The sequence below is a fragment of the Mustela nivalis genome (assembly GCF_964662115.1).
Source record: "Mustela nivalis genome assembly, chromosome: 19".
NCBI classification, from domain to species: Eukaryota; Metazoa; Chordata; class Mammalia; order Carnivora; family Mustelidae; genus Mustela; species Mustela nivalis.
This window is the reverse complement of record NC_139038.1, coordinates 35,342,673-35,368,606: the sequence shown is the minus strand read 5'-3', so window position 1 is coordinate 35,368,606 and position 25,934 is coordinate 35,342,673. Positions and strand designations below refer to the sequence as shown.

The 25,934-nt window shown below is 51.5% G+C and overlaps 1 protein-coding gene and 1 long non-coding RNA gene across 3 annotated transcripts in view; one reads left to right on the top strand and one right to left on the bottom strand.

The window, feature by feature from the left end:
• Positions 1–25,707, top strand: part of SEC14L5 (SEC14 like lipid binding 5) — a 41,338-nt gene extending 15,631 nt beyond the window's left edge. For both annotated transcript variants that reach the window (XM_082713083.1, XM_082713082.1), the window contains 12 exons: positions 2,206–2,334; positions 2,978–3,170; positions 6,397–6,509; positions 8,529–8,718; positions 11,310–11,398; positions 11,490–11,560; positions 13,046–13,217; positions 17,017–17,151; positions 18,171–18,305; positions 18,842–19,069; positions 19,967–20,145; positions 22,005–25,707. In XM_082713083.1, coding sequence (XP_082569209.1) covers positions 2,206–2,334; positions 2,978–3,170; positions 6,397–6,509; positions 8,529–8,718; positions 11,310–11,398; positions 11,490–11,560; positions 13,046–13,217; positions 17,017–17,151; positions 18,171–18,305; positions 18,842–19,069; positions 19,967–20,145; positions 22,005–22,113 — 1,743 coding nt within the window. In that variant the 3' untranslated portion in view covers positions 22,114–25,707. The remainder of the gene's footprint in view (positions 1–2,205; positions 2,335–2,977; positions 3,171–6,396; positions 6,510–8,528; positions 8,719–11,309; positions 11,399–11,489; positions 11,561–13,045; positions 13,218–17,016; positions 17,152–18,170; positions 18,306–18,841; positions 19,070–19,966; positions 20,146–22,004) is intronic.
• Positions 11,568–18,159, bottom strand: LOC309854294. Its single transcript, XR_014306137.1, has 3 exons — positions 17,335–18,159; positions 16,587–16,781; positions 11,568–12,419 (listed from the first exon to the last, which is right to left on the bottom strand). It is a non-coding gene; the product is annotated as an uncharacterized lncRNA (long non-coding RNA).
• Positions 25,708–25,934: the final 227 nt, after the last annotated feature.

Sequence of the window (25,934 nt, the reverse complement as noted above, 5' to 3'; positions counted from 1 at the left end):
CTGCAATTCAGATGCACAGCTGATGCTTGGTTGTTTGTTTAAGTAGTGGCAAGTATTGCTTGGGACACTTAACAAAATATTATTCATTGTTTATCTGAAATTCAAATGTGGCATCCTGTATTTTGCTGGCGAAACCTGGCAACCTGCCTCCCCCTTCCTCTTTTTTTTTTTTTTTTTTTTAAGATTTTATTTATTTAGTTGACAGAGAGAGAGAGATCACAAGCAGGCAGAGAGGCAGGCAGAGAGAGAGGGGGAAGCAGGCTCCCCACTGAGCAGAGAGCCCAGGACACCCCCCCCCCCCCCCCGCAAGATCTTGACCCCAGCCAAGGCAGAGGCTTAATCCACCGTGGCACCCAGGTGCCAACCCCCCTTCCTCTTCTCTCTCTCCTTTCCTTCCTCCAAGAAATGCACCCTCATTTACTGTTTCTCCATCTGTTTTTAAGTGGGGTTAATGCACCTACCACATGGATTGTGTTGAGGATTAAAGGAAATAAATTATCCAAACCCCTTAGAAGAGTACCTGGCACATACCAAGCCCCGTAGGTGTGTTATCTTGTAATATAATTACGGGTCGTTCGTATTATTCTTCAGTACACACTGTCTGGGTGCCTACTATGCGCCAGGGCACCTGGTGGTGGACTAGTCCGCTTGACCTTTGGGCTCACGAAAACTCCCATTCCAATGGGAGACAGACAAGGGAAAAAGTCAACATATACTTACAACGTTGTCACAAGTGCTAAGAAGGGATCCAGGAGGCAGGATGAGGGAAGGGAAGGGGAGAGGCACTCTCTTACGTCCCAGTGTCCCTTGGGCCTCTCTGAGGAGGAAACTGAGGGCTGGGAACAGAGTTCTGGGGCAGGAATAGCATATGTGAAGAGCCTGGAGTGGTTGAGTAAAGTCTGGGGATAGGGACCTCCAGAGGGTGGAGGGAGGGAGGAGTCTGGGGGCGTTTGCTGGGATGCAGCCCAGCTCTGCCACTTTCTTGCTGAGTGATGTTGGGTAAGTTGGTTTCCCCGCCCCCCTAGGCTGCCCCTGAGGTTTCTGCCAGGGAAACCTGCCTTATCTGGTGCTGGCAGGAACAAATGAGATTTTGTAGGTAAAGCCCCCTTAGCCTCTGCTAGATTCCAAATGGTGGTTTTCATGGTGATAAGTCCAACATCGTAACTATAGTGCATTAGAGGTGTTTTGGGGGGAGCCTCCTCCGTAGAAGGGCACTGCCTTGTTCATCAGACTGGTCCCCAGCGCTTGACGTGGTGCCTTGTAGACAGGAGGTATCCAGTAAATGCCCATTGCTTTTTCCTTCCACATTTTCAAATCCTCTTGGGGCCCCCTGGAAACTGGGCCCAGGGTGTTCAGATGCTTACCTGTAGGAAAGTGTGGGTGGCAGTTTTTTATGAATCGTTTTTAGTACGTTCTTTCTCAGAGTGAGTTCGGCTCACAGCTGCTTGGGAAATGCAGGTTTCCAGGCCCTGCCCTGGACCCATTCAGCCCAGACAGCTGCATGTTTAGCAGACTCCCTGCTCATGTTTCTGCCCACGGAAGTCTCACAAGTACTAAGCCTGGGCCTGCGCAGTCGCTGTGTCAACAAAGTTTGCATATATATATATATATATATATTCTTTAAATAATACATATATATATAACACATACTTTAAAATACATACCTAAAATATATACTAATTATGTTTAACTTGCTTTATATAATTAAATATTAAATATATTACTCATTTAAATATATCATTCTGTAACAGATTTTTAAAAAAATTTTTTTTTAAGATTTTATTTATTTAACAGACAGAGATCACAAGTAGCCAGAGAAGCAGGCAGAGAGAGAGGAGGAAGCAGGCTCCCTGCTGAGCGGAGAGCCCGATACTGGCTTGATCCCAGGACCCTGGGATCATGACCTGAGCCGAAGGCAGAGGCTTTAACCCACTGAGCCACCCAGGTGCCCCTCTGTAACAGATTTTAAGGGAGAGGCATGCACATACCAGACCCACTTTCTCCCATCCCCTTATGAGAAGGCTCTTTGTTCTTTAACACTTTGCATTGTTCTCTGAGCGAGGCTGCTGCCCCTCCCCCTGCCCTAGGCGCTCTACCCCCCCAGGTGCTGTCTGCTATATGCTCTGGCTGGGCCCACAACACCAAGGGGGCGGGGCGTGGTATCCTCACCCTGGGACCTTATCATCACCCCTGCCTGGCTTTCAGGTCCATCCTGAGAATGAAGAGTGGACTTGCTTTGAGCAGTCGGCCTCGCTTGACATCCGGTCCTTCTTTGGCTTCGAAAGTGCCCTGGAGAAGATCGCTATGAAGCAGTACACAGCCAACGTCAAGAGGGTAAGAGGCAGGCTCCTGGGTCATCACAAGGAGGAAGGTACAGAGACCTCAGAGCCAGCCATCCTGGTTCAAAACCAGCTCTGCCACCCGACAACCCAAGTAACATCGGGCAAGATAGATCCTTAACTTCCTTGGCCTCAGTCTTCTCATCCATAGAATGGGTATCCTAATAATGCCCGTAACACACAAATAATGAATGGAAACCACCCGGCCGGGAATGGAGGCACCATAATCATTATCCTGAAGCTCCGTGATGTTTGGGGCTTGTGCAGTGAACTCTGGACAGAGGAAGGGCTTTCTCTGGTGCTTTGTCCCAGTTGATTGCTGCGTAAAGATCTCAGACCCATCCCTGAGGAGACGGGTAATGAAACAGATGAAATTCATTTTAACAGTATATTTTATCCAACATATTATCCAGAGAAAACTTATTAATGAACTCTCTTATGTTTTTTTGTTCCACACTAACTCTTGGATTTCCAGTTTGTATTTGACACTCGCGGCACATCTCTATTCGGACTGGCCACATTGCAACTGCTCGATAGCCACGCGTCAGGGTCGGGACTGCAGCCAGTGGGGGTAACACCCAGGCTGACGGGCTCACCTGCCCTGGTGCTCATGTGCCTCTGATCTCTCTGGCTTCCAGGGGAAGGAGGTGATTGAGCATTACCTGAACGAGCTCATCTCGCAGGGCACCTCTCACATTCCCCGCTGGACGCCTGCCCCCGTCCGAGAGGAGGACGCCCGCTCTCAGGCTGGCCCGAGGGATGCTGGCTCCCTGCAGGCTGACAGGCCCGGCAGCACCCCAGGCCCTGCTCCTGAGACGGTTCTTACCGAGGGTAGGTCCCTACGGCGGATGCCAGCTGGCCAGGTCTCTGCCTTTGGCCACCCCCATTCCCCCTGCCAGCCACCCAGTCCCCGGAAACCTGCTTAGGGTTTGCTCACTCTTTGGGAAGAGAACTGCTGCGGGTCCCCTTGGGAACAGGTCTGGGACCAGGAATGAGTCAGCTTCCTCCCTTTCCCGAAGCTTCACCCTCTCTCCCTTTCCGGCGCAAGAGCCAGAACTGGTTTATTTCTAAATCAGGAATTGACCTGATCTGGTGCCTCAGGGCTGCCCTTTTTTCCTTTTGTTGTTGTTGTTGTTTTTTACTATTTTTAATTATATGAGTAAGGCATGATGATGGTAGGGAAAAAACCTCAAATTTCTTGGAAGATGTAAATTAGGAAGTAAGACTCCTTTCTTTTCCCTTGAGGCCATAATAGTTTTGTGCTCATAATTCCTGAAACTATCTAGGCATTTTTACGTACATAATATGTATACACACACGCATACATAGGCAAGCAGACGTGTTTAACTTATATGTTGAATGAGTGAGAGCATGTTACACATTCTCCTGGATGTTTTGCTTATTTTCAATTCCTGATGTTGCTTGAACAGTTTTCTGGATCATTGTTTCTGTCTCAGTACCTTGCAGTATTTTACGGTGTAGTTGGGCCCTACCATAACTTAACTTATTAATAAACATGTATTGATTATTTATTATTTTTAGTTAATTTAGCTTATCTTCTATTAATGGATATTTAGGTTTCTGGTTTTTAATTTTTTTCCACTTAAAAATATGAATAATATATCTTTCTACTTAAGGTTGTTTTTATATTTATATGAGTGTATAGGTAGCACACTTTTTTTTTTTTTAAATTTCCAGAGAGAGAGAGAGAAAGAGAGAGAGTACAAGCAGGGGGAGCAGCAGACAGAGGGAGAAGTAGGCTCCCTGCTGAGTAGGGAACCCAATGTGGGACCCCCATCCCAGGATCCTGGCATCATGACCTGAGCCAAAGGCAGATGCTTAACGACTGAGCCCCCCAGGCATCCCATAGCATAAACTTTTTTAAGTTGAATTGTAGCGTCAAAGGTTATATGTGACAAAATTTTGGCTGATTTACCAATTAGGCCTACAAAGACATTGTACTAATCAATGCTCCCCCCAAAAGGGTAGAGCTATGTCTATTCCTGACCTCACTCCAGTTCCCCATGAGACTGTGCCTGGGTGGCTCTGTTGGTTAAGTGTCTGCCTTCCACTCGGGTCATGATCCCGGGGTCCTGGGTTCGAGACCTAAGTTGGGCTCCCTGCTCAGTGAGGCAGTCTGCTTCTTCCTCTCCCTCTGCTTCTCCCTCCGTCTCTGCCTCTCCTTCTGTTTCTCCCTCTGATTCTCCACCCCTCCCCGCTCGTGTACTCTCTCTCTAATAAATAATTACAATCTTTAAAAAAGTATGAACTGAGAGCAAACAGCAATCACTGGTAGACGAGTGGGGCCAAATATTATTTTCTTGTTCTTAGTGACTCTGTATTGCTTTTTTGTGAATCTCTGTTCTTGTATTTTTTAATTTTCCTATTTGCCCATTGATTTCTTACTGCTTTGTAAGAGCTCTTTGTACTGAAGGCAATTAGCCCTTTGTCATATTTTAAACTTATGTTGATATGGGAACTGTTCACAATATAATGTTAAAATTAAAAAAAAATCCCTAGGACTCAAAATTACACATACTTCATGAATTCAGTTTTAACCATATGCATTTGTGCTCACGAAGATTTGGTCTTTCCTTGGGGGCCACTGAACCCTAGGGCTTGGCTTTCTTTGACATATGCCATGTAACCAATAATATATCTGGGGCAGTGTTTAGGCAGAACAAAATTCATTCACTCAACAAACATTTACTCTGTACCAATTGTATATGCACTAGCTGGCTACTGGGGTATATGCACTTCTAAAATATTTTAAAAATTAAATTTTTGCCCCTTCTTGTGCACATTGTTTGGTGGTCATGCCCTGTGCCCACCTCATTTTGCACCAGACTTTTCCTCCCTTGTCCATCTGTGCTGTCCGGCAGCAGGGCTGGTGTTCAGGATGGCTGGCGAGAGGCAGAGTCAAGCCCCTTCCACCCAGTCCTGAATCACTGGGCCTTTGTGCTCAGGAGAAAGGGGCCTTCACAGCTGCCCAGAGGCCGGAAGGATGCTGGTATCTCCTGCCTCCCTTGTGCTTTCTCCCTCATCCTCTCCAAGCCCCTTTCTCATCTCCAGCCTCTCTGAGGCTCCCCCACTCCACACCATCAGCATCTCTCCTGCTTCTGTTTACCCAGATGCCTTTTGACCTCCAGCCTGGCCTGTTTTTATTTTAGAGGGAACCATTGGGTCCTGCTGCTGCTTGTGCACACATCCCACTTGTTTTCTTATTGCGCACACAGAGAACGGGCTGTGCCCGTGGGGGCTGATCTTGTGGACCGCCTACCCGCTGCTGAGATGCTCGCATGCTAATGTCCGCGCCAGCATCTGCCGCCCCAGCAGTTAGGAGTGGGCACCAGCACCTCAGGTTGGAGCCCAGCCTCTAAATGCCTGAACATGCTGACCCCAAACAGCCCAATCACGCAACTGGACAGGACTGAACACTGGGAATGATCTATGCAACTCCTGGGCTGTATTTTGGGGTCAGGGCTCTGTCTATGAAAAGCCTCAAACCCACAAGGGGGCCGGGAGGTGGGAAGGCAAAAGGAACTGTACCTACGGACCATCTCTTTTATGATGGAGCACTACATGCTTTTGTTGCTACTTAACCTCTCTTGACCTCAGTTTTGTCTTCTGTGAAGTGGGGACAGTAGTGCCCCTGCCTCACAGGGGTGCTGGGAGAGCTCCCTGAGATGACGCATGTCTGGAAACAATGAGCACATGTTGTTAATAATCTTCAGAGGGCAGGACAGCTCCGTGTGTGTGTGTGTGTGTGTGTGTGTGTGTGTGTGTGAATTATCTGGATTTCCAAGGGTCAAAGGACAGACACATCACCTGCCACAGTGAGATCCAGGCTGGCCCCACCATGAGTTTTTATAACCATCTTGGAAATGGGTTGGCAAGACCAGAGGATGTGGACCCCCCATGGCTGTTCTTTGGTGAAAGGGCCACTGTACCCGATGCTTCTGATCCGAGGTGGCCAGTGAGGCGAGGGTTCCAGAAAGAGTAGACAACGTGGAGAAGATTGCCCTCTGGTCCTGAACTCCCCCATCTTCTCCCACAGGGGACAAGCTGGATGCAGACTACATTCAAAGGTACCTGGGCCATCTCACACCTGTGCAGGAGAGCTGCCTGATCCGGCTTCGGCACTGGCTGCAGGAGACCCACAAAGGCAAGGTGGGTGCAGAGCTGGGGTCTACCAGAGCCCGTTCAATGATAGCTACTCACTTCAGGCCCTGGTGGCAGAAGGGTCGGGTAAACAGGCTGATGTCATTAGCAATCCTGGAAACTTCTATTTTACCTTCCTTCTTTTTTTTCTAATTTAAATTCAACTTAACGTATACTGTATTATTAGTTTCAGAGGTAGAATTCAGTGATTCATCAGTTGTATACGACCTCCACTGCTCATTATTTCAGGCCCCCTCCTTAAATGCCCATTTCCCAGTTATCCCCCCCCCACCTCCCCTATTTAGCCTCCTTTTTATTATGTATTGTCTCATCTATGCAAAACTCATATGCTGTGTGTACCGCTGATCACAGGCTTTCTCATCCTCTGCACTATTGACGTTTGAGGCTGGACAGTTCTTTATGGGCTGGACAGTTTTTAGGGGGGATGTCTTGTACACTGCTGAGTGCTGGCCTCACCGGAAGGTAACAGGAGCTCTTCTCCCCCAGCTGCGACCCCAGACTCTAAGCCCTATCCCATGAATGTCCATCATGCTTGTAGGTCCCAAGCATGGACTTGACCTTCAGCTCTGCTGAATAAGAACGTCCAGCTTGCCCTTCCTTCCTCTCCCCTCCCCAGGCTCGGCAGGGCAGGCGAGGGAGACAGAGGGGCAGACAAGGGAGTTTACTTTCATGTTGGGCTGTGCTTTAACCTATCTGCCCGTTTTCTCATCTGTAAAGGCGGATAATGCTGGCAGATGCCATCTGGACTGAATGACAAGGGACAAGGCATGTTAAGTGCCCAGAGTTGTGTCTGGCTCAGGATCAAAACTCAGGCAAGGGGAGCTTTCAGTGGGGCTGGCTTTCCCTTGCCTGTTGATATTTGCCCAAGGAAAGGAAGGAGAGCTGGCAGGGTCTTCGCTTGTCCCCTCAGCCTCTCAGTTAGACTCTGGGTTCTGTGTGGTAGGAATGCACCTTGGGTCAAGGCAAACAACAAGGAGAGGAGTGTTTATTGGCCCATAGAACTGTTGAACGGGCTGTATTAATTTTCTAGGGCTGCTGAAAGAAAATGCCGCAAACGGAGGGGCTTGAAACAACAGAAACGTATTTTTCACAGTTCTGGAGGCCAGGAGTCTGAAACCCAGGCGCGGGCAGGATTGGTTCCTTCTGAAGGCTCCGTGGGAGGATCTGGGCCGTGCCTCCTCCCTCCTGGCTTCTGGTGGCTGCTGCCGGTCCTCAGCTTGTAGACGTGGCGCTGCCGTCTCTGCCTCCATCATCGTCCTGTGGCCTTCCTCCCACTGTGTGTCCTGTGTCTATGTCCCAACTCCCTTCCTGGAGTGGGGCCTGCCTATGCCAGTGCGACCTCATTTTAACTAATTATATCAGTATAGACTCGTTCCCAAATAACGTCCTATTCTGAGGTTTTGGGTGGATATGAATTTTGAAGGGACATCACTCAGCCTCGCCCTGGGGGCCATGCAACCTGTCTCAGGGATGTCCCGAACCAGGGCTCACATGCCATCGGGACGGCTGAGCTCTTGTATCTTGTATCTGTATCTTGTATCTTGTATCTGTTTGCTTCTGTTTCATCCCCATCGGACTTCCTTCCCTATTGAGCTTGGAGCTGTGGCTGCCTGTGGCTTGTAGACTCACCTTTTGCCACTGCAGAGAAAGGGGTTCACGACCCATTCTTCTGATTTAAGTTGTCTACGTGCCCTGATTGGGCTCTGCCACCCCTGAGGCCCTGGGAGTGGCGTGCTGATTGACAACACCAGCTAAAACCAGGATTGGTGCTGGGAAGTGGAGAAGCAAAGCAGCTCCCCCAAAGAAAAGAGGTATGTGGAGAAGGAGGAAGGTCAGGCAGCCAAAACTCACAGATTTTCCCTATAGCTCACCCCTAGACTGTGTCATGGTTAAGTGTATGGTCCTCTTCCCAGCTATGTATTTTGCAGAGGAGACTGGAGACGCACTCTCTATAATTTTGTCCATGGGTTAGGGAATATCTTTCTACGTGCTTTCTCTTTCTCTCAGATTCCCAAAGATGAGCATATCCTCCGGTTCCTGCGGGCCCGTGACTTCCACCTGGACAAGGCCCGGGAGATGCTGTGCCAGTCCTTGAGCTGGAGAAAGCAGCACCAGGTGGATCTCCTCCTCCAGACCTGGCAACCGCCTGCCCTCCTGGAGGAATTCTATGCAGGGGGCTGGCACTACCAGGACATAGGTGCGTCCCTTTACCTCCATAATGCAAAGCGTCGTACAACTTTGGTCACTGTCAAAGGTGCTTTAAAGGTCGCGTATCAGGTTGCCCTCTTATTATTTTTCCTTTTGACTCTTCTGGGTATCTGAAGATGCCCTTGGGGTTCACCCAGCCATGAGGAAAGTAGGGCCAGGCATTTTGGGCTCGAAGCAGTATTTCTTACTCAGGGGCAGCCTTAGCCCACCCTTGCTTTTTTTTTTTTTAAGATTTTATTTATTTATTTGACAGATCACAAGTAGGCAGAGAGGCAGGCAGAGAGAGAGGAGGAAGCAGTCTCCCCGCTGAGCAGAGAGCCCCATGCAGGGCTTGATCCCAGGGTCCTGGGATCATGACCTGAGCCGAAGGCAGAGGCTTTAACCCACTGAGCCACCCAGGTGCCCCGCCCCTTGCTTTTGATCTTTGGGACACCCACACGTGATGACTGCATGGGTTTGCATGAGTGCCCAGAGCTGCCAAAGCAAATTACCCCAGGCCGGGTGGCTTAAGGCCATAGAGATGTATGTTTTTTTTTTTTTTTTTTTAAGATTTTATTTATTTATTTGGCAGACAGAGATCACAATTTAGGCAGAGATCCAGGCAGAGAGAGAGAGAGAGAGGAGGAAGCAGGCTCCCTGCTGAGCAGAGAGCCCGATGTGGGGCTCGATCCCAGGACCCTGGGATCATGACCTGAGCCGAAGGCAGAGGCTTTAACCCACTGAGCCACCCAGGCGCCCCGAGATGTATGTTCTCATAGTTCTGGAGGCAGAAGCCCAAACTCAAGGTGTGAACAGGGCCATGCTCCCTGCAATGTCTCCAGGGGAGAGTCTCTCCCTGCCTCCTCCCGCTCCTGGGGGCGTTTCTTGGCTTGTGGTCATGTCACCCCAGTCTCTGCCTGTCTTCATATGGCTGCCCTCTGGCTGTCTCTCTGTGTCCTCTCCTCCTCTTATAAAGCCCACAGGTCACTGGATTTAGGGGCCACACGGATCTAGCAGGATTTCCTCTGGAGGTCCTTCACTAATTTTATCCACAGTCTATTTCCAAATAAGGTCACATTCAGAGGTTTTGGGCACCTGTGAATTTTGGGGGGCCCCTGTTCAACCCACTACAAATAACCTCCCTCAGTTTCTCAGCAAGCTGCCCTTGATGCCTGTGCCCATTATTCTTTTCAATGCCCTTTCAGTAAAAACTCACATCTATCGATTAGGGTGAGTGCTTGGTTCTCCTGAGGAACCGGTTGGAGCACTTTATTTTAATACGCAGTCGTTCCTTATTATTCATGGGTTCCATATTGGCAAATTTGCCTACTCATGCAAATTTATTTGTAACCCCCAAATCAATACTCAGGTGCTTCTGTGGTCAATTAGGACCACGCGCAGAGTGGCAAAAAATCAGCTGTCCGACCTGAGTGTCCTTCGGCTTTTTTGTTTCAGCTCCCATACTGTTAACAAGAGTCCTTTTTAAAGTCCACTTTGTACTAACTTTTTTTTTCTTTTGGCAATTTTGTGCCTTGTGTGTGTGTGTGTGTGTGTGTGTGTGATTTTTGCTGTTTAAAGGCAAAGTGCAAAAGTGCTGGCCAGTGTTCCCGAGCACAAGAAGGCTGTGATATGCCTCACAAAGAAAATGTGTGTGTTAGGCAAGCTTCTTCTTCTTTTTTTTTTTTTTTTTTGAAGATTTTATTTATTTATTTGACAGAGAACGAGAGATCACAAGTAGGCCGAGAGGCAGGCAGATAGAGAGGAAGGGAAGCAGGCTCCCTGCTGAGCAGAGAGCTTGAGGCGGGGCTCTATCCTAGGACCCTGGGATCATGACCTGAGCTGTACCCATGTGCCGCTAGAAAAGCTTCTTAAGTCTTGAGTGTTGTGCCTCTGGCCGTGAGTTCACAATGTGGATGAATCAATAATTTATACCCAATAAGGTGTCCTTAATGAGCACAGCCTCTGAGGCTAGAGCTCCTGAATTCAATAAATTCAGGACAAGGTTATGTATCGATCAGTTAACAAAAATGTAATGTCTCAAGGCTCACAGGGACTTTCCCCCATATTATTCCTCAAAGCGATGCTTCGTTGTTCCCTAACTCAGTGTTCAAGGTGACATTAGGAAAGAAACATCACTACCATGAATAACAAGAATCGACTGTATTTGTACACACTTCCTTATTTTTCCTACTCGCTTTGGTTGACAGAAAGCTGAGAGCCAACATTATCCCCTCTCTCCATATTCCTTCCTAACATGGTTCATCTCTTCTTTTTTAGAAAGCTGTAAAGTAAACGGTTAATTTTAGGAGAGGTTTGCAGAAAAGTTGCTGAGGTCATACAGAAAGGTACCCCATGCCCCTCACCCGGTTTCCTGTGTGATGCAAATCTCTTTGACCCTTGGACACTTTGCCTCTCTGGCCATAACTGGTGTCAGCCCCTCTTGGAGGCAGGCAGAACATCTGCGAATAAAGGGACAGGAGGGGCCAGGTTGAGCCACAGCCTGGCATCGCCTCCTCCAAGGAGAAGTTTGGGTCTTGCCCTCTCCCTATCAGCCCTGAAAAAATGTCCCTTCTCTTTGCTTGGCCTCCCTCGCCTACAAAGATGGCCGCCCCCTCTACATCCTGCGCCTGGGCCACATGGACACCAAAGGCTTGATGAAGGCCGTGGGGGAGGAGACCCTGCTGAAACACGTGAGTCGAGGTCCCCACTTCCCGGATCCCAGGGCTGCCCACGGGCAGAGCAGCCACCGAAACGTTTGCCAACCCGTTCTCTACTTTCCAGGTTCTTTCTGTCAACGAGGAGGGACAGAAGAGATGTGAAGGGAACACAAAGCAGTTTGGCCGTCCCATCAGGCAAGAACCCCAGCCGGGAGCCAGTTCCCCCGAAATAGTAAAAACAGCCAAGGTTCATGGGGCATAGACGCTGGGCCAGGAATCAGGCTAGGTACTTCACAGAAATGTCCTCTCTTCATTCTCACAATGATCCTATGAGGCAGGACTGTTACTGTCCCTGCTCTTTATGGAGGGGGGAAACTGAGGCTCAGAGGGGCGATGCTCATCCAAGGTTGTTGTGAAATGGGTAAGTGGCAGAGCCAAGATTGGAACCTGTTCCCGTCTGCTTTGGGCTCAAAGACATGATCCCCTGTGCCCCATCACCCCTTGGATCTTGCTTTGTGAGGCCAGCTCTACTCCCCCACCAAGTGCCACCTTGACTCTGTCTCCCAGGCAGGGGGACTCGCAGGTGTCACAGCACATCCAGGAACCACCGTCCCTCTCTGACTTCCCCCAACTCAGTTTACCACCTGAGTACTTACAGTGGCAGCGAACCTTTCTGAACAATAGCTTGCACATCTGTAATGTGGGAATCATATCACGAGTCCCAGGGTCTCTTTACGCATCATCAAAAACAATGACCGTCGAGGGGTAACACTCACTCTTCAGCATGTGTTCTCCGTAGTACTTGATTCACGTTGTCCTTCTTACAGTCCGGGGCGTGGGGAGGGGCAGGCTGCACCTGCTGTTGTGGCTTTTTATCCTGATGTAGCCCAATCTTTGGGAAAATTAAGTTCCTTTGTTGTCTGGAGATTTCCTAAGGGGACATACATTGGTTGGGGTAAGAAATCCATCAGTCAGGGTCCTGCTCAGACGTGGAATTCACCTGAGGTGGCTCAGATGACAGGATATCATGAGGGACTCCTTGCAGTGGTGTGGGCTGGATGAAGGGAACAAAGGCAGGATGGAGAGGCTCCTGGGGACTAGCCGCTGTGGTAAAACAGTCATTTCCCTAATGAATTAGTACTAGTGCAATGGAGGCACAGAGAGGTCAAGGAACCTGGCCAAGGCCACACAGCAGGTGGCAGAGCTGGCATCCGAATCCAGGCCATCTGGCTCTGGAGTGTGTGTTCTTAGCAGTCAGCACAATTGGTAGCAGTAACTGGCTTTTATCAAGTGCTGCTCTGGCCCGTCCCTGCGGAGCGCTTTACACATACTATCTCACTTAATCCTAACCACTGCTCGAGATGGGGACCCTTAGTGTCACTGCCACTGTCTTCATGAGGAAGTTGGCCATGTCACACAGCTCTCAGGGGCAGAGGTGACACTGGAATTCAGGTGTCTAGCCTCAGAGGCCAGGCACTGAGCTTCTCACCGCATGGCCTCCCCAGCTGAGGGTCAGGGGTGGTAGCCTCCACAAGACTGTCCTGCCCCTCCACTCCCAACCCTGCCTTCCTGAGTCTCTCCATCCCTTCCTGTCTGCCAGCCCCCGAGACTTCCTGAGGGGGTCAGGAGCCCTGGGAGGTGGTAGAGCAAGCTGGAATGAGTGGCCTGTCTCTGTCGCAGCTCCTGGACCTGCCTGGTGGACCTGGAGGGTCTCAACATGCGTCACCTGTGGCGGCCGGGGGTCAAGGCCCTGCTGCGGATGATTGAGGTGGTGGAGGACAATTACCCCGAGACCCTGGGCCGGCTGCTCATCGTGCGAGCCCCTCGCGTCTTCCCGGTGCTCTGGACGCTGGTGAGAGCAGGCGCCGGGCCCGGCCTCTGCTGGGCAGAGATGGCTGAGATGGTGGGGGGTCCCTCTGCCTGCTTGTTCCTTGTCATTTCTCCTAAGTCACAGCTTTATTGAAGTAGAACTCATGAACCTTATGGTTCACCCTTTCCAAGTGCTGAATTCAGTGGTTTTTAGTAGATTTCACAGAGCTGTGCAACCATCCCACCAGAACATTATCAGCACCCCAAAAGGAAGCCCTGTAACCATTAGCAGCCCCACTGCTCCCCGCTCCTCAGCTCCCTGCAGCCGTGAGGCTGCTTTCTATCTCCATGGATTTGCCTGTTCTCGGTCTGTCCCATAAGTGGGATCATACAATACGAGGTCTTTTGCATCTGATTACTCTCACTGAGCGTCTCACTGAGCGTGCTGATCACCCGTTCATCCGTGCTGTAGCTCAGATCAGTCCTTCAGTCCTTTTTATGTCTGAATACGACTCTGCCATATGGGTGGACCAGGATTTATGTATCTGTTGTCCTGCTTGTGGACACTGGAGTCGCACTCAGGAGAGTACAGTGTCCCCAGGGCTCCTGTGAGTTGGCTCCAAGGAGTGTTGGTATTCTGTGCTGTATGGATTTTATTTTATTTTAAAAATATTTATTTATTTATTTACTGCTGTAGGGATTTTTTTTTTAAAGATTTTATTTATTTATTTGACACAGAGAGAGGGATCACAAGCAGACAGAGAGGCAGGTAGAGAGAGAGGGGCAAGCAGGCTCCCTGCTGAGTGGAGAGCCCGAAGCGGGGCTTGATCCCAGGACCCTGAGATCATGACCTGAGCTGAAGGCAGAGGTTTAACCCACTGAGCCACCCAGGCGCCCCTGCTGAAGGGATTTTAAAACATTTTATCCAAGACCCACAGTAAGAAATATACATTATGTTATAGCCCAACACACACACACACACAAACACATGAAACAGATCTGCAAGTGATGGTTTTACCCTCTTCACTCTTCTATTCCATTCCATTAAAAATAGGCTAGTCACGGGGCACCTGGGTGGCTCAGTGGGTTAAAGCCTCTGCCTTTGGCTCAGGTCATGATCCCAGGCAGGGAGCCTGCTTCCTCCCCTTTCTCTGCCTCCCCCTCTGCCTACTTGTGATCTCTCTCTGTCAAATAAATAAATAAAATCTTTAAAAAAAAAAATAGGCTAGTCACAATGTGCTGATTCCATCTCACCACCATGAGCAGGTTGTCACTGGCACTTGGAAACCCTGGGGTCTTGCTGCTGATCCACAGGCCCCCTCCGAGGATTCAGCGTCCCAGAAAACCAGAGAACCTCTACTACAAATTGAGGTTCAATCAGACAGACTTTCGAGAGTTAAGTGGATTCAGTGCTTCATTAAGCACCTACTATGTGCCAGACACGTTCCAGGCCTTGGGGATTCGGAGTAAACAAGCCAGCCTCTGTGTCTCCCCACCACTGTCACCGGGTGGGGAGAAATAAAGCAGATAACCCCGCACGAACCAACGCTTCATGGTTCCCTGTGACAAGGGACTTGTCTCTCCAAGAACCCTGTGTGTGAGGATAGCCAGGGTTCTTGGGAGGCTAAGTCAGGCAGCGGGTGATGCAGGGAGGTAATTTAGATTGGAGAACTGAGGAAGGTCCCTCAGAGGAGGTGACTTGTGGCTGAGACCCTTGGAAGGAGCAAGAGTCATGCAGGGAAGCGTGGGGAGGAAGGACGGGCCAGGCAACCCACACAGCACGGGCCAAGGCTTGGAGGCAGGATTGTGCTTGATGCTTTTGAGAACCTGAAAACCCAGTCAGGAGTGGTTGGAGCAAAAAGAAAAAGGGCTGCCCTGGCAGAGGCTGGGAAAATGCTCAGAGACCAGTGCCTGCCAAGTCCAGGCTGTGGTGAAGGTGGACTTTGTCCCGGGGCACTAGGGAGCCATGGAGGATTGTCAACAGGAAGGGATGTGAGCAGACTTCTGGGGCAGAACATTCTCTGGCTCCTGTGGCTACTTCAAGCTCTGCTGGGGCTAGGCCAGGGAGCAGGAACTGTGGGAGGGACGGGCAGGACCTGCTCCTAAAGCCTTTTATCTTGAAATATCCTGATCTTTGTGAAGATGAAGTTCCCTTGCTGTTTGGAGACCTCTAAAAAGATGGATACTGGTTGGTGGTGGGAGCCATTGAGGGTTCTGGCCAGAAGTGGGATTCACCCCAGTGGCTTAGTGGGGACGTGACATGAAAGAACTCCTTGCAGAGGTGTGGGCAGGATGGAGAGGCCTTTGGAGCTAGCCCCTGCAGTGAGCCCTGACCACCCCCCGGGGCTGGACGGACAAGCAGAGGGGATGACAATGTTACCGAACCCCACGAGAGCTGGAACAGAGTGGGGGTGGGGGTGTCTGGGGCACTGAGGTGGGCGGAGGTGGGGGAAGAAGTACCTTGGCCTCTTTCTCTGTTCCTACCCCCCATCTCCTGCGGCTGCGCCCCAGCCCCGCCCAGTGGCCACACCAGACGGAAAGGCAATGGCGTGGAGCCAAGTTGTTGAGGCCCGCAGGGGACCGCTTCCCAGGATGGAGGCTGAAGGACAGTGAGCACACACAGGTGGCATTCCCAGTTTCCTGTCGGTCTTCCACCTGTGCCCCTCCTTGCTGGATTGGCCCGTGCCCCGACAGTATCAAGTCCTTCCTTCCTGCCGCAGCTACAGATCTCGTCACGTACCACGCTGGCACTGGGTGGGGGGGTGCCGTGAGAAACAACCGACTGAGTTCAGTGTTGAAATACTTTCTATCTGGGGTCGATGAAACGGCATCAGCCATACAGTGCGGTATTACTCAGCCATAAAAAGAAATGAGGCGGGACCCGGGCTCCAATGTGGATGAACCAGGGAACCAGGACGTTGAGTGAGAGAAGCCAGACACGAAAGGCCACGTGTCCTGCGCTTCCATTTCTACGAAGGGTCCAGAACCCGCAAATCCATAGAGAAAGCAGATCAGTGGTTGCCAGGGGCTGGGCAAGGGGCAAGGCGAGGGACTGCTGATGTGTATCAATGTGTAAAAGAAATGGGGTTTCCTTTTGGGTATTAAGAAGTCTTGGAATTACAGGAAAGTGGTAGTTATACAACATAGTGGATGAACTAAAAGCAATTAACTGTTCCCTTTAAAATGGTTAATTCCAGGGGCGCCTGGGTGGCTCAGTGGGTTAAAGCTTCTGCCTTCGGCTCAGGTCATGATCCCAGGGTCCTGGGATTGAGCCCCACATCGGGCTCTCTGCTTAGCAGGGAGCCTGCATCCTCCTCTCTTTCTGCATGCCTCTCTGCTTACTTGTGATCTCTGTCCATCAAATAAATAATAAATAAAATCTTTAAAAAAAAAAAGGTTAATTCTGGGGTACCTGGCTGGCTCAGACAGAAGAGCATGTGACGTTGGAGCTCCTGGTTGGCTTAGTTGTTGAGCGTCTGACTTTGGCCTGGGTCATGATCTTGGGGTCCTGAGATCGAGCCGGGTGTCGGGCTCCCTGCTCACTGGGGAGTCTTCTCCTTCTCCCTCTGCCCTGCCCCTGGGTCGTGCACGTGTACTCTTGCTCTCTCTGTCTCAAATAAATAAATAACATCTTAAAAAAAAAAAAAAAAAAAGGAACAGAAGAGCATGTGATGCTTGATCCCAGGGTCACGAATTCAAGTCCCATACAGTGGATTGCTTAAATAAATTAAAACTTTAAAAAGCAGTAAAATAAAGTGGTTAATTCTTTGTGATGTGTTACATCTCCACATAACAAACAAACAAACACCCGGTTCTATCTTGTCTCCTCTCCCCCACTTCAGATCAGCCCCTTCATCAATGAGAACACCAGGCAGAAGTTTCTCATCTACAGTGGCAGCAATTACCAGGGCCCCGGAGGCCTCGTGGACTACCTGGATAAAGAAGTGATCCCCGACTTCCTCGGGGGAGAGTGTGTGGTGAGTGTGGCTGCAGGCCAAGGGGTGGGGCTGCAGAGGTCCACTGAGGCTGGAGTGGGGCCCCACCCTTGCGAGTGTGGGTGCAGACACCCGGAGAGGTCACGCTTTCTCTTTTTGGGGGCAGGCCTTGTTTTCAAAGCTGCCCCCAAGAGAGGTGAGTCTTTTCCCAAGGAGGGACCTTACCTTGGTTTTTTCAAACATAGTGATCCAGATGGAAGTTTCTGGAAGTGCGGAGACCAGGCCAGTCAAAGGTTTATCTTGGTATTCCCCATTCAGTATGTTGCTAGGCAGCAATCAGAGTTTACCTGCTGACTTTGCGCCCTCTGCTGCCGGGAGAGGGGACTCCCAGCCCAGTGATCTGGCCCCCCGGAGCTGGTGTACCCAAAGGGATTTATTCCCAACCCACAGCTCCACGGAGTGGGAAGATCGGCCAACTGCTTTAAGGGGAGGCAGCCACAGACCCCTTCTACTGCCTGCCTCTGGGTGTGAGGTGACACAGAAAGGGGAGACCCTGGGTCAGGACAGTCTTACCTCATCTGGCTATGGGAAGGCAGGCCCCTCTTCCGTCTCTAACAGAATACCAGACTCCAAGTTTACCTGATTTTTGAGTTTAAGAAAGGCATTTCCTAGGAATTCTGCCAAGCTTGCCCATTTTTTCCACTTGTTGAGATATGTATGCATAACTTATGTTTAGCAAATGGGCCTGTAAGTCCCGCATGGTAATAAGAGACATGAGCCCAGCAAGGGGACTGATAAACATGGGTTTGTGCCCAGGCTCAGCCACATTCTGCTGTGTGATCTTGGGCCAGTGGCCTGTCCTCTCTGAGCTTCCATTTTCCCCCTCTGTGAATGGGGAGAATAATAGGTCCTACTGCATTGTGGTTCCTGGAGAGTAAATGAGGTCATGGAGCCTGGTTCCCTACTCACTAAAGGGTCACTGTGACAAGTGCAATTTCAGGGGTCACAGAGCACCCTTCTTTGAGTCAGCCAGGCCTGCCACCTTTGTCTTTGTCTCCCAGTGCAATGTCCCTGAAGGAGGGCTGGTCCCCAAGTCCCTCTATCTGATGGAGGAGGAGCAGGAGCACACGGACCAGCTGCGGCAGTGGAGAGAGACCTACCAGTCGGCCAGCGTGCTCCGAGGGGCCCCCCATGAGGTGCCGGGACCTGGCCTGGGAGGGCACGCTGGGCTGGGGTGTTGTCTTAGGTCAGGGTCCCCTGAAGCAGAGCCCGAGGCCAGGGTTCTTGTGCCAGCGATGTGTTCAGGATGAGTTCTCAGCAGAAACCTGTAAGGAGAGGTGGGGCAGGGTGGGCGTGGGGGCGGATGTAAGGACAGGGACGGTGCCGCTGAGTCTCGCCCAGCCTGACCCGAGGGGAGCCCTGGGCTGTGCAGAGCACGACAGATAGACAGACCTTTTGTACTGTCAGACTTGGCTGTGGATTACCCACCCCGCGACAGGGTGGGACCTTCTAGCCGTTTCAAGACAGAGACAGATGCATCTCCCTAGAGCAGTTCTTAGACAGTGGAAACTGGGGGCTTCAGCAGCCCATCTTCCCCACAGCCACAGTGGGTACTAGAGACCCAGGTGGGCAGCCCACAGCACTTCCTACAGCTGACCTCCCTATCCCAGCTCCCCGCTCCTGGTGGGATTCCAGACGGGACTCTCAGACTCTGCCCCTACCCTCCATGCAGGTTGCGGTGGAGATTCTGGAGGGGGAATCAGTCATCACCTGGGACTTTGACATCCTGAGAGGGGACGTGGTCTTCAGCCTGTACCACAGCAAGCAGATGCCCCAGCCTGGCCGCCAGGAGCCAGGGGCCAGGGCCGGTGGGCAGCTGATGGACAAAGGCTGGGTCCTAGGTGTGGATTACAGCCGTGTCGAAGCCCCTCTTGTCTGCCGGGAAGGAGAGAGCATCCAGGTTTGAGCTCCTTTGTTCATTTATTCATTCATCGTACAGGATTGAGTGTTCACTGTGTGCTGAGGTTCTGGTCCTTGACCTCAGCGACCCCGTAGGACAGTGAGGGAGAAAGAACTGGGCAGATTGAGGACTTTGGGGACCCCAGGACCCCATTCTCAGAATCCCCCGGGATTCTTGTCATAGCCTCAGACTGCCAGGCCCCATATCAGGGGCCTGACTCAGAACCTCTGGGCACGAGGCCTGGACTTGGCACCCCCTACCCTTTCCCAGTGATTTCTGATGTGTTAGTTTCAGAACCTAGAGCGTTAGAGATGCTCTAACACTGGCAACAGAACTCAGATGTGTCTTGGAACATGAACCACCCCGCCCCGCCTCTACTCACAGGCTGCTGGAGGCCAGTGTTTGCAAGTCTTAGACCACCAGCCTGCTCACTCACCCACCCTGCACAAACAGGCTCTGGTGAGCACGGCAGGTCCCACCCAGGGTCCCTGTGCAGCAGGCTGTCCTGCACCTCACATACCAGCACCCCTAGCACCCTATATAGCCCCTCTATAATCCCTGAAGTTATAACAACAAACACCTCCATTCTCACCATCCAGGCCCTCCACTAACCTTAACCAACCTGCCAGCTCCCTGCCCAGATCCCTCCTGGGGCAGCAGAACAAAAGCCCAACAAAATCCAGGTGTTTAGCCACCTGCACCTGTTCTCCTGCAACTGCAGCTCCACCCCCTGGCCTCCACTCCCACCAGATCAGAGGGAGGCTCTCAGCCTCCACAGATAGGGTGGTAACGGCGGAGGAGTCAAGGATACGTCAGGAGGCCCTGGATTGGTTTGGCAAGGGGCTCCCGTCCATCCCCATGTGGACCAGAGCCTCAGGGAGGGCTGCTGTGTTTCAGGGCTCCCATGTGACCCGGTGGCCTGGCACCTATTTGCTCCAGTGGCAAATGCACAGCCCCCCTGGGAATGCGGCTTGCAGCCTCCCGGGGGTGGAGGACGTCCTGACGGCCCTGCACAGCCCCGGCCCCAAGTGCAAACTCCTCTACTACTACGAGGTGCTGGCGTCTGAGGACTTCAGGTAGGAGGGGCTGGATGGGGATCCCCCACCACCCCCGGTCTCCTCCAGGCCAGACCCATAGCACTTCCGAGGCTCTTTCCTTCTAGGCTGGCTGACATTGGATTCATTTCTCCCACTTGCCTTTGAGCTTATCCAGGGGCGGGGCCCCAGCCTGGGTATAGTTAAAATTCGCCCGTGGTTCAGCACCTGTGTGAGCAGTCAGATCCTATGCTATGTCTAAATCCTGCTTCAGCTGCAGAATGTCCCCTTCCAATGAAACTCTGGACAGAACCCCAATATACCAGATTGATGGTAGGGGGAAGGAGAGCCCAAAGCCCTCCTCTTTGGACCTCCTCTCACTCCTAGAAACCCATAAAACAGGGTCCGGATTGTTCTAGAACGTTCTAGAATAGTGTCTCGCAGACACCTCTCCCCAAATGTTGCTTTCTGAGAGAGGAGTGGCTAAGACCTCCAGCGCTTCCTGGTTGCTGTGTGACCTCAAGCAAGTCACTTCAGCCGTCTGAGCCTCAGCCTCCCCACCGGTTAAACGGGGGCCACTGAAACCCCCGCATCCGGAGTTGTCATCAGGAAGAAGTGGTTGGTGGAAGCCTGCCCTTCCCTGAGGCATACAGAAAGCACTTGATAGCAGAAATGAAGCAGAGGGTGACGAGATGGAGCTGGCAGTTTCTTCACGGCTTTACAGTTTATCTTTTAAAAACAAATGTCATTTTGCTTCCTGCTTCATGACATAGCTCTGTTAGTTTCCTACTTTTTTTTCTTTTTTTTTTTTTTAAAGTAGGCTCCACACCCAGCGTGGAGGCCAACATGAGACTCGAACTCATGACCCTGAGATCCAGACCTGAGCTGAGATCCAGAGTCAGAGGCTCGACTGAACCACTGAGTCCCTCTGTTAGTTTCCTTCTAAAATTAATGCTTTATATTCTTTACCGTGGGGTCAAATCAAGGCTCCAGGCGGGTGTGCATCTGTATCCATATGCCAGGTGCAGGTCCAAGTACCCTAAGGACAAGTGCAGCCTAGTGTGAGAGATACTGGGCCAGTGTCTTTACTCCACAGAGAACCCCACAGCATGGGAGGGCTGGTGATTTCCTGTTTGGGAAGCAGCTTGTTTTGGGCACTGGGCACCAACCAGTGCAGGGGACAGACACTGTAGATACAAGCATCCAGGGGCTGCTTCCCTCAGGAGGGCAGGTGGCCGCTGAAGGGCGGGCCAGATGCTGCTTGCCATCCTGCCTGGTCTGGTCCGTGTGGGGACTTGCAGCCCTGACCTTCAACAGCTCACAGAGAACCAGGTCAAGGGCTAGCTTCTGGCTGTCCTCAGTAGGCAGGCATTAGGCTGGGGGACAAGACACAAAGGGGCTGCAGTCACGGAGCAGGAGGCCACACTATCACACCCGCATGTAACTATGAACAGCAGTGGATGCCATGCAGATGTTCCAGCTTGTGTCCTTGCCCAAGGTCACACAGCTGGGAGGTGCCGGAGGTCTCAGCATAGTGTTGTTGTGAAAACATGGGATGAGGGGCCTGGCCTAGGCTAGAGATAGGGCTGGGGACTGCCCAGGCCGTGGGGCACCCTCTGGGCCATGCTAGATCCCCAGCTCATGGAAGCCCCTGAATGGTGTGCGGCAGGTGGGGATCTTTGGGGGTGGAACAGGAACATGGGCGGAGCCTTGTTTCTCATCACAGCTTCACTTGCTTTTCCCTCTGCACTTGCCCTCTGTGCCTGGGGTGGTTACCAGCCTCGTGGAAAGGGCCCTGGGGCCTCATTTGCAGCATCACCAGCTTTTCCACTGCTGTGTGGGGGCCCCAAGCCCGTGTCTCCACCAGAAGATAATGTGTGTGCGATGCCCTTCCTCCCCAGGGGCTCCATGTCCAGCCTGGAATCCTGCACCAGCGGTTTCTCCCAGCTCAGCGCCACCACTTCCTCCTCGTCTGGCCAGTCCCACAGCAGCCCCCTGGTCTCCAGATAGTTGGGACTTAGCCCTGTGGGGCAGCCTGCTTGCCTCCCAGGTCTGCAAGTGTCCATGGGGTCTGGGACCATGTGGGCTGCAGCCCTGGGTCTGGACACTGACTAAGTTGGGGCATCTGGAGCCAGTGGCAATGATCCAGCTCACGCATTCTCAAGGATGCAAGGACGGAATGATCTTCTTTGGGCTTCACGTAAGGAAAAGCCCCCCGGGCCACCTTTGGGTCTGCCTGGTCCGGGAGCTCAGGGATATCATCGGGCTCAGCATCCCCTCTCCATTCCTGGCTCTGCTTTCCTGGGAGCATCTTCCTTCTCAGGTGCCCTCCCCATGCAGGGGACCCCACCACCACTAGGGTCCCTCCCTCCCCTCAGCTCAGCTGCAGATGAGAACCTCTGTCTCCCAAAGTTCCATCCAAGCTCCCAGAATGGAGTCTAATCAGCCTGCCTGGGTCCCACACTGGTCTCTGAACCAATCACAGTTGCCAGGGGACCAGAGAACACTGATTGGCCAACAGGGTCCTGTGTCCAATCTGGGCCAGTTACCATACCAAGATGGGGTTTCAGTGCTTGGTCTACCTGGACCAATGCCTATTCCTGACGCCAGCCACCTGGTTTGAAAAGCATAAGGAAGTTGCCTCTAGGAATACTGGGGTGCCACACAGGAGGAAGAGGGAAAGAATGCTGGGTTGGCAGAAATGACTTTCACAACTGACTCCAAAGCAATGCCCTGTGTCCCAAGACATGTGTGCTGAGCAGATATATGAGTTACAGGGTCACTTTCTGTCGGGAGCAACCCACCCGGGCCTGAAACCCATCTTTCCAGCACTTGGCTAGGAAGGCAGCCTGACCACCACTGACTTGAGGAGGATGGGGAGGCCCAGGCAGGGATGAAGTATCTCTGGCTGTCTTTAAACTCCTCTGGAGGTCCTTTTCTTTCCTTGGAGCAATTTAATTATGACTTTTTTGGTTGTGAGTCACAGAGACCCACTCAAAAGGATAACCAGTCATGATCACATTGTACTGGCCAGTCCAGGAGTCCTTGCTTCAGGTAAGGCTGGATCCAGGATCTCAACATGGCACCAGGACTCCCCCGTGGGGGAGGAGGAGGTTGTGACTTTGTTATGTCCACCCCAGGGCAAACCTGACCCCTGCAACCAGCTTCAATATTGACAGACTTTCCCTGAGTTCTCGCATGGAAAACTTTTGGGTCTCCTTGGGGCTGAGGACACGTCTCCTTTCCTTTCCTGGGCTTCCAAAAGGGCAACAAGTCAGAGGTTACGAACTGGCAGCCTGCAGACTGATCTGACTTTTGTTTAGCCTATAGAGGGATTTAAAACTTGGGGGCATTTCATACAGAAATCCAACTGTCCAGCTTCCCTTAGGCATTTGGGACTGTTGGCAAAACGGGGCCACTCTTACCATGTAAAGGCAATACAGCTGTGCTCCTTGATGGGGCTACCCCGGTCCCTAACCTACCCCTCACTGTGACTGTCATATTATCTGTCTGGGAGGGACCTCACAAATATAGCTCTATCGACAGCTGGGGGGCCAATCTGGGCCCAGATGGCTTAATGGTACTCTTCCCTTGTAGCCTTCCTTACAGCTGGGGGTCATCTCTGGTCAACACCCAGAGTCACTGGGCCTTGCCCAAGGGGTAGGCTTGCAACCATGGGCTTGATGCTTCCATGCAGTCTTAGCATGATGGAACAAGGAGAGCAAGGACTTCCTTGCCTACCAGCCTCACCCCCAGCCTGGAGCAGAGAGAAGGAGCTACCTTCTCGGAGACATCCTTCTCCCTCCAGGGAGGGAGTCTCATCCATCTCTGTTTGCTCCTCAGGTATAGCAACAAAATCCAAAACTGCATCCTGCATCAAGGTGTGTGTGCACATGAGGGAAAGTGGTAGGGGGAGACGGGGGACGTTCTCAAAGCTAGTTGCTCCCATGTCACCAGGCATTAATCACTGAGGAATCTGAGATATTTGCACCAGTCTTTAGATGAGTTTCTCGCCTGCCTCTAAAACCCATTTGTGCCCTAGAAGCATTCTGGGCTAAGCTGCCCTAGCACTCCCCATACATTAATTGTCTAGGACTAGCACCAGGGAAGGATGGAGAAGCCTTTCCTTGACTTGAGATTATACTTGGCTTGAGAACTGGAACCTGGATCTGCTGTGACCTCTCCAGCCTGGAAAAAAGGGATGAGCCTCAGGCCCTCTCAGTTCTCGGGAGAGCTCATTCTTTCTCCCATGAGAAGGCTCCAGCTCAAACTGGCTTAAGCAAACAAAGGGAATTCCCTGGGTCCTGTAACTGGGATGGCTAAGGGCGTTCCTGTTTCAGGTCTGGCTGGATCCAGGAGCATAGTATTCTTAGGCTCCTATGCTCATCCTCTCAACCCTACCCAGGCCTCCTAGCTCTGTATCTCTTTTCAGGCTGGTCTCATTCTCTCCTCTGCCTAGTGGGAAAGTGGCTGTCAGCAGCCCCAAGTCTATAACCACAGGGTTCACAATCTCTAAGGCTGAGAGAATTTTCTATCTCAAATCCCAAAGAAGCCTCTGCCTGGCCCTGTTTGAGTAAAGTGCTCACTCCTACAGATGTACTGGCCAAGGGGCTGCGGGTCTTGTGATTGCCATTTCCTTCAGAAGCAGCAGTGGGATAGGAGAGAGCAGATCACCCCAGGACAAGGGAAGCTGGGCCACAGAAGCAGCAGACAGCCATGATGGCATCTGCTGTAGTTCCCCTCCCTCGTTGGAGGTCTCTGGGGCCCAAGCTGGAGCTTCATCAATCAGTAGGTCTTTCCTACCTTTGGGAGGCGTGAAATTAAAAATCCAAGGGCTGCCAAGTTCCTGGCTTCTGTAGTTCCCTAAACCTCAGGGTTGGAATTTCCTTGGCTTGGTTTCTTTCTCCCTCTTGTTCATTAACCTGTTGTGACCAGGACAGAAACAACCCACTAGCAAAAGGATCCTGCCCACGCACTGTGTTTAGGAGCTTGGGTCCTAAAATTTAGACAGGGCGGGGTTCAAACCCCAGCCTTCTTTTCACTAGCTGTGTAACCTCCAGCAGGTGACTTAACGCCCCTGTGCCTCAGTTTCCTCATCTGTAAAATGGGGATGTGCCTACCTCATTCACTGGGTTGTCGTGGGACAAGTGAGAGGAGCTGTAGAGTCCACAAGCCCAGCGCCCAGCACACAGAAAGCACACGATAAACGTCAGAGGTTAGCCTGATGATTTACGGCTTCTCAACCAAACACTCCAGACTCCTTCTGGAGGAGGCCCGCCTGTCACTGTTTCTCCTGGGACAGAAGGCTCGGCACCACGAGCATCTGGAGGAAAGTGGGTGTCGGGATATAATTTCCCTCTTCCTCTCCCGTTTAGCAACTGCTTGTGTTTTCTGAGCAAATCCACTAAATCTGGAAGAGCATCATTTGGAGTCCCCGACTGGTTAGAGAATGTTCTCTACAGGTTGAAATACGGGGCTTCTGAGAACTATCCCCGCCCCACCCCACACTTTGGAATTGCTCCTCCTGTAAAATGAATTGTTTGATGAGAATACCATAATTCTGTTCCAAACACTCTATTTCAGTCAATAAAACACGATGTTCCTCGTTTGCCTGATCATTTGCTCCAACCAAAAGCATATTAAACGTTTTCGATTCGGATATACCTCAGTTGTCTACCTCCTAAAACCCTGGGGGTTTCCCTGGGCTTCTTCAGGAGTTACTCTGCTGCTGTTTATAAGATGCAAAAGTATTTTCGGCAGGGGTGGTATCACCCTCAAGGGGTTGCAAGTTGGTTCTTGGGAGAAAGGGGACGCATACAAAACACAACATT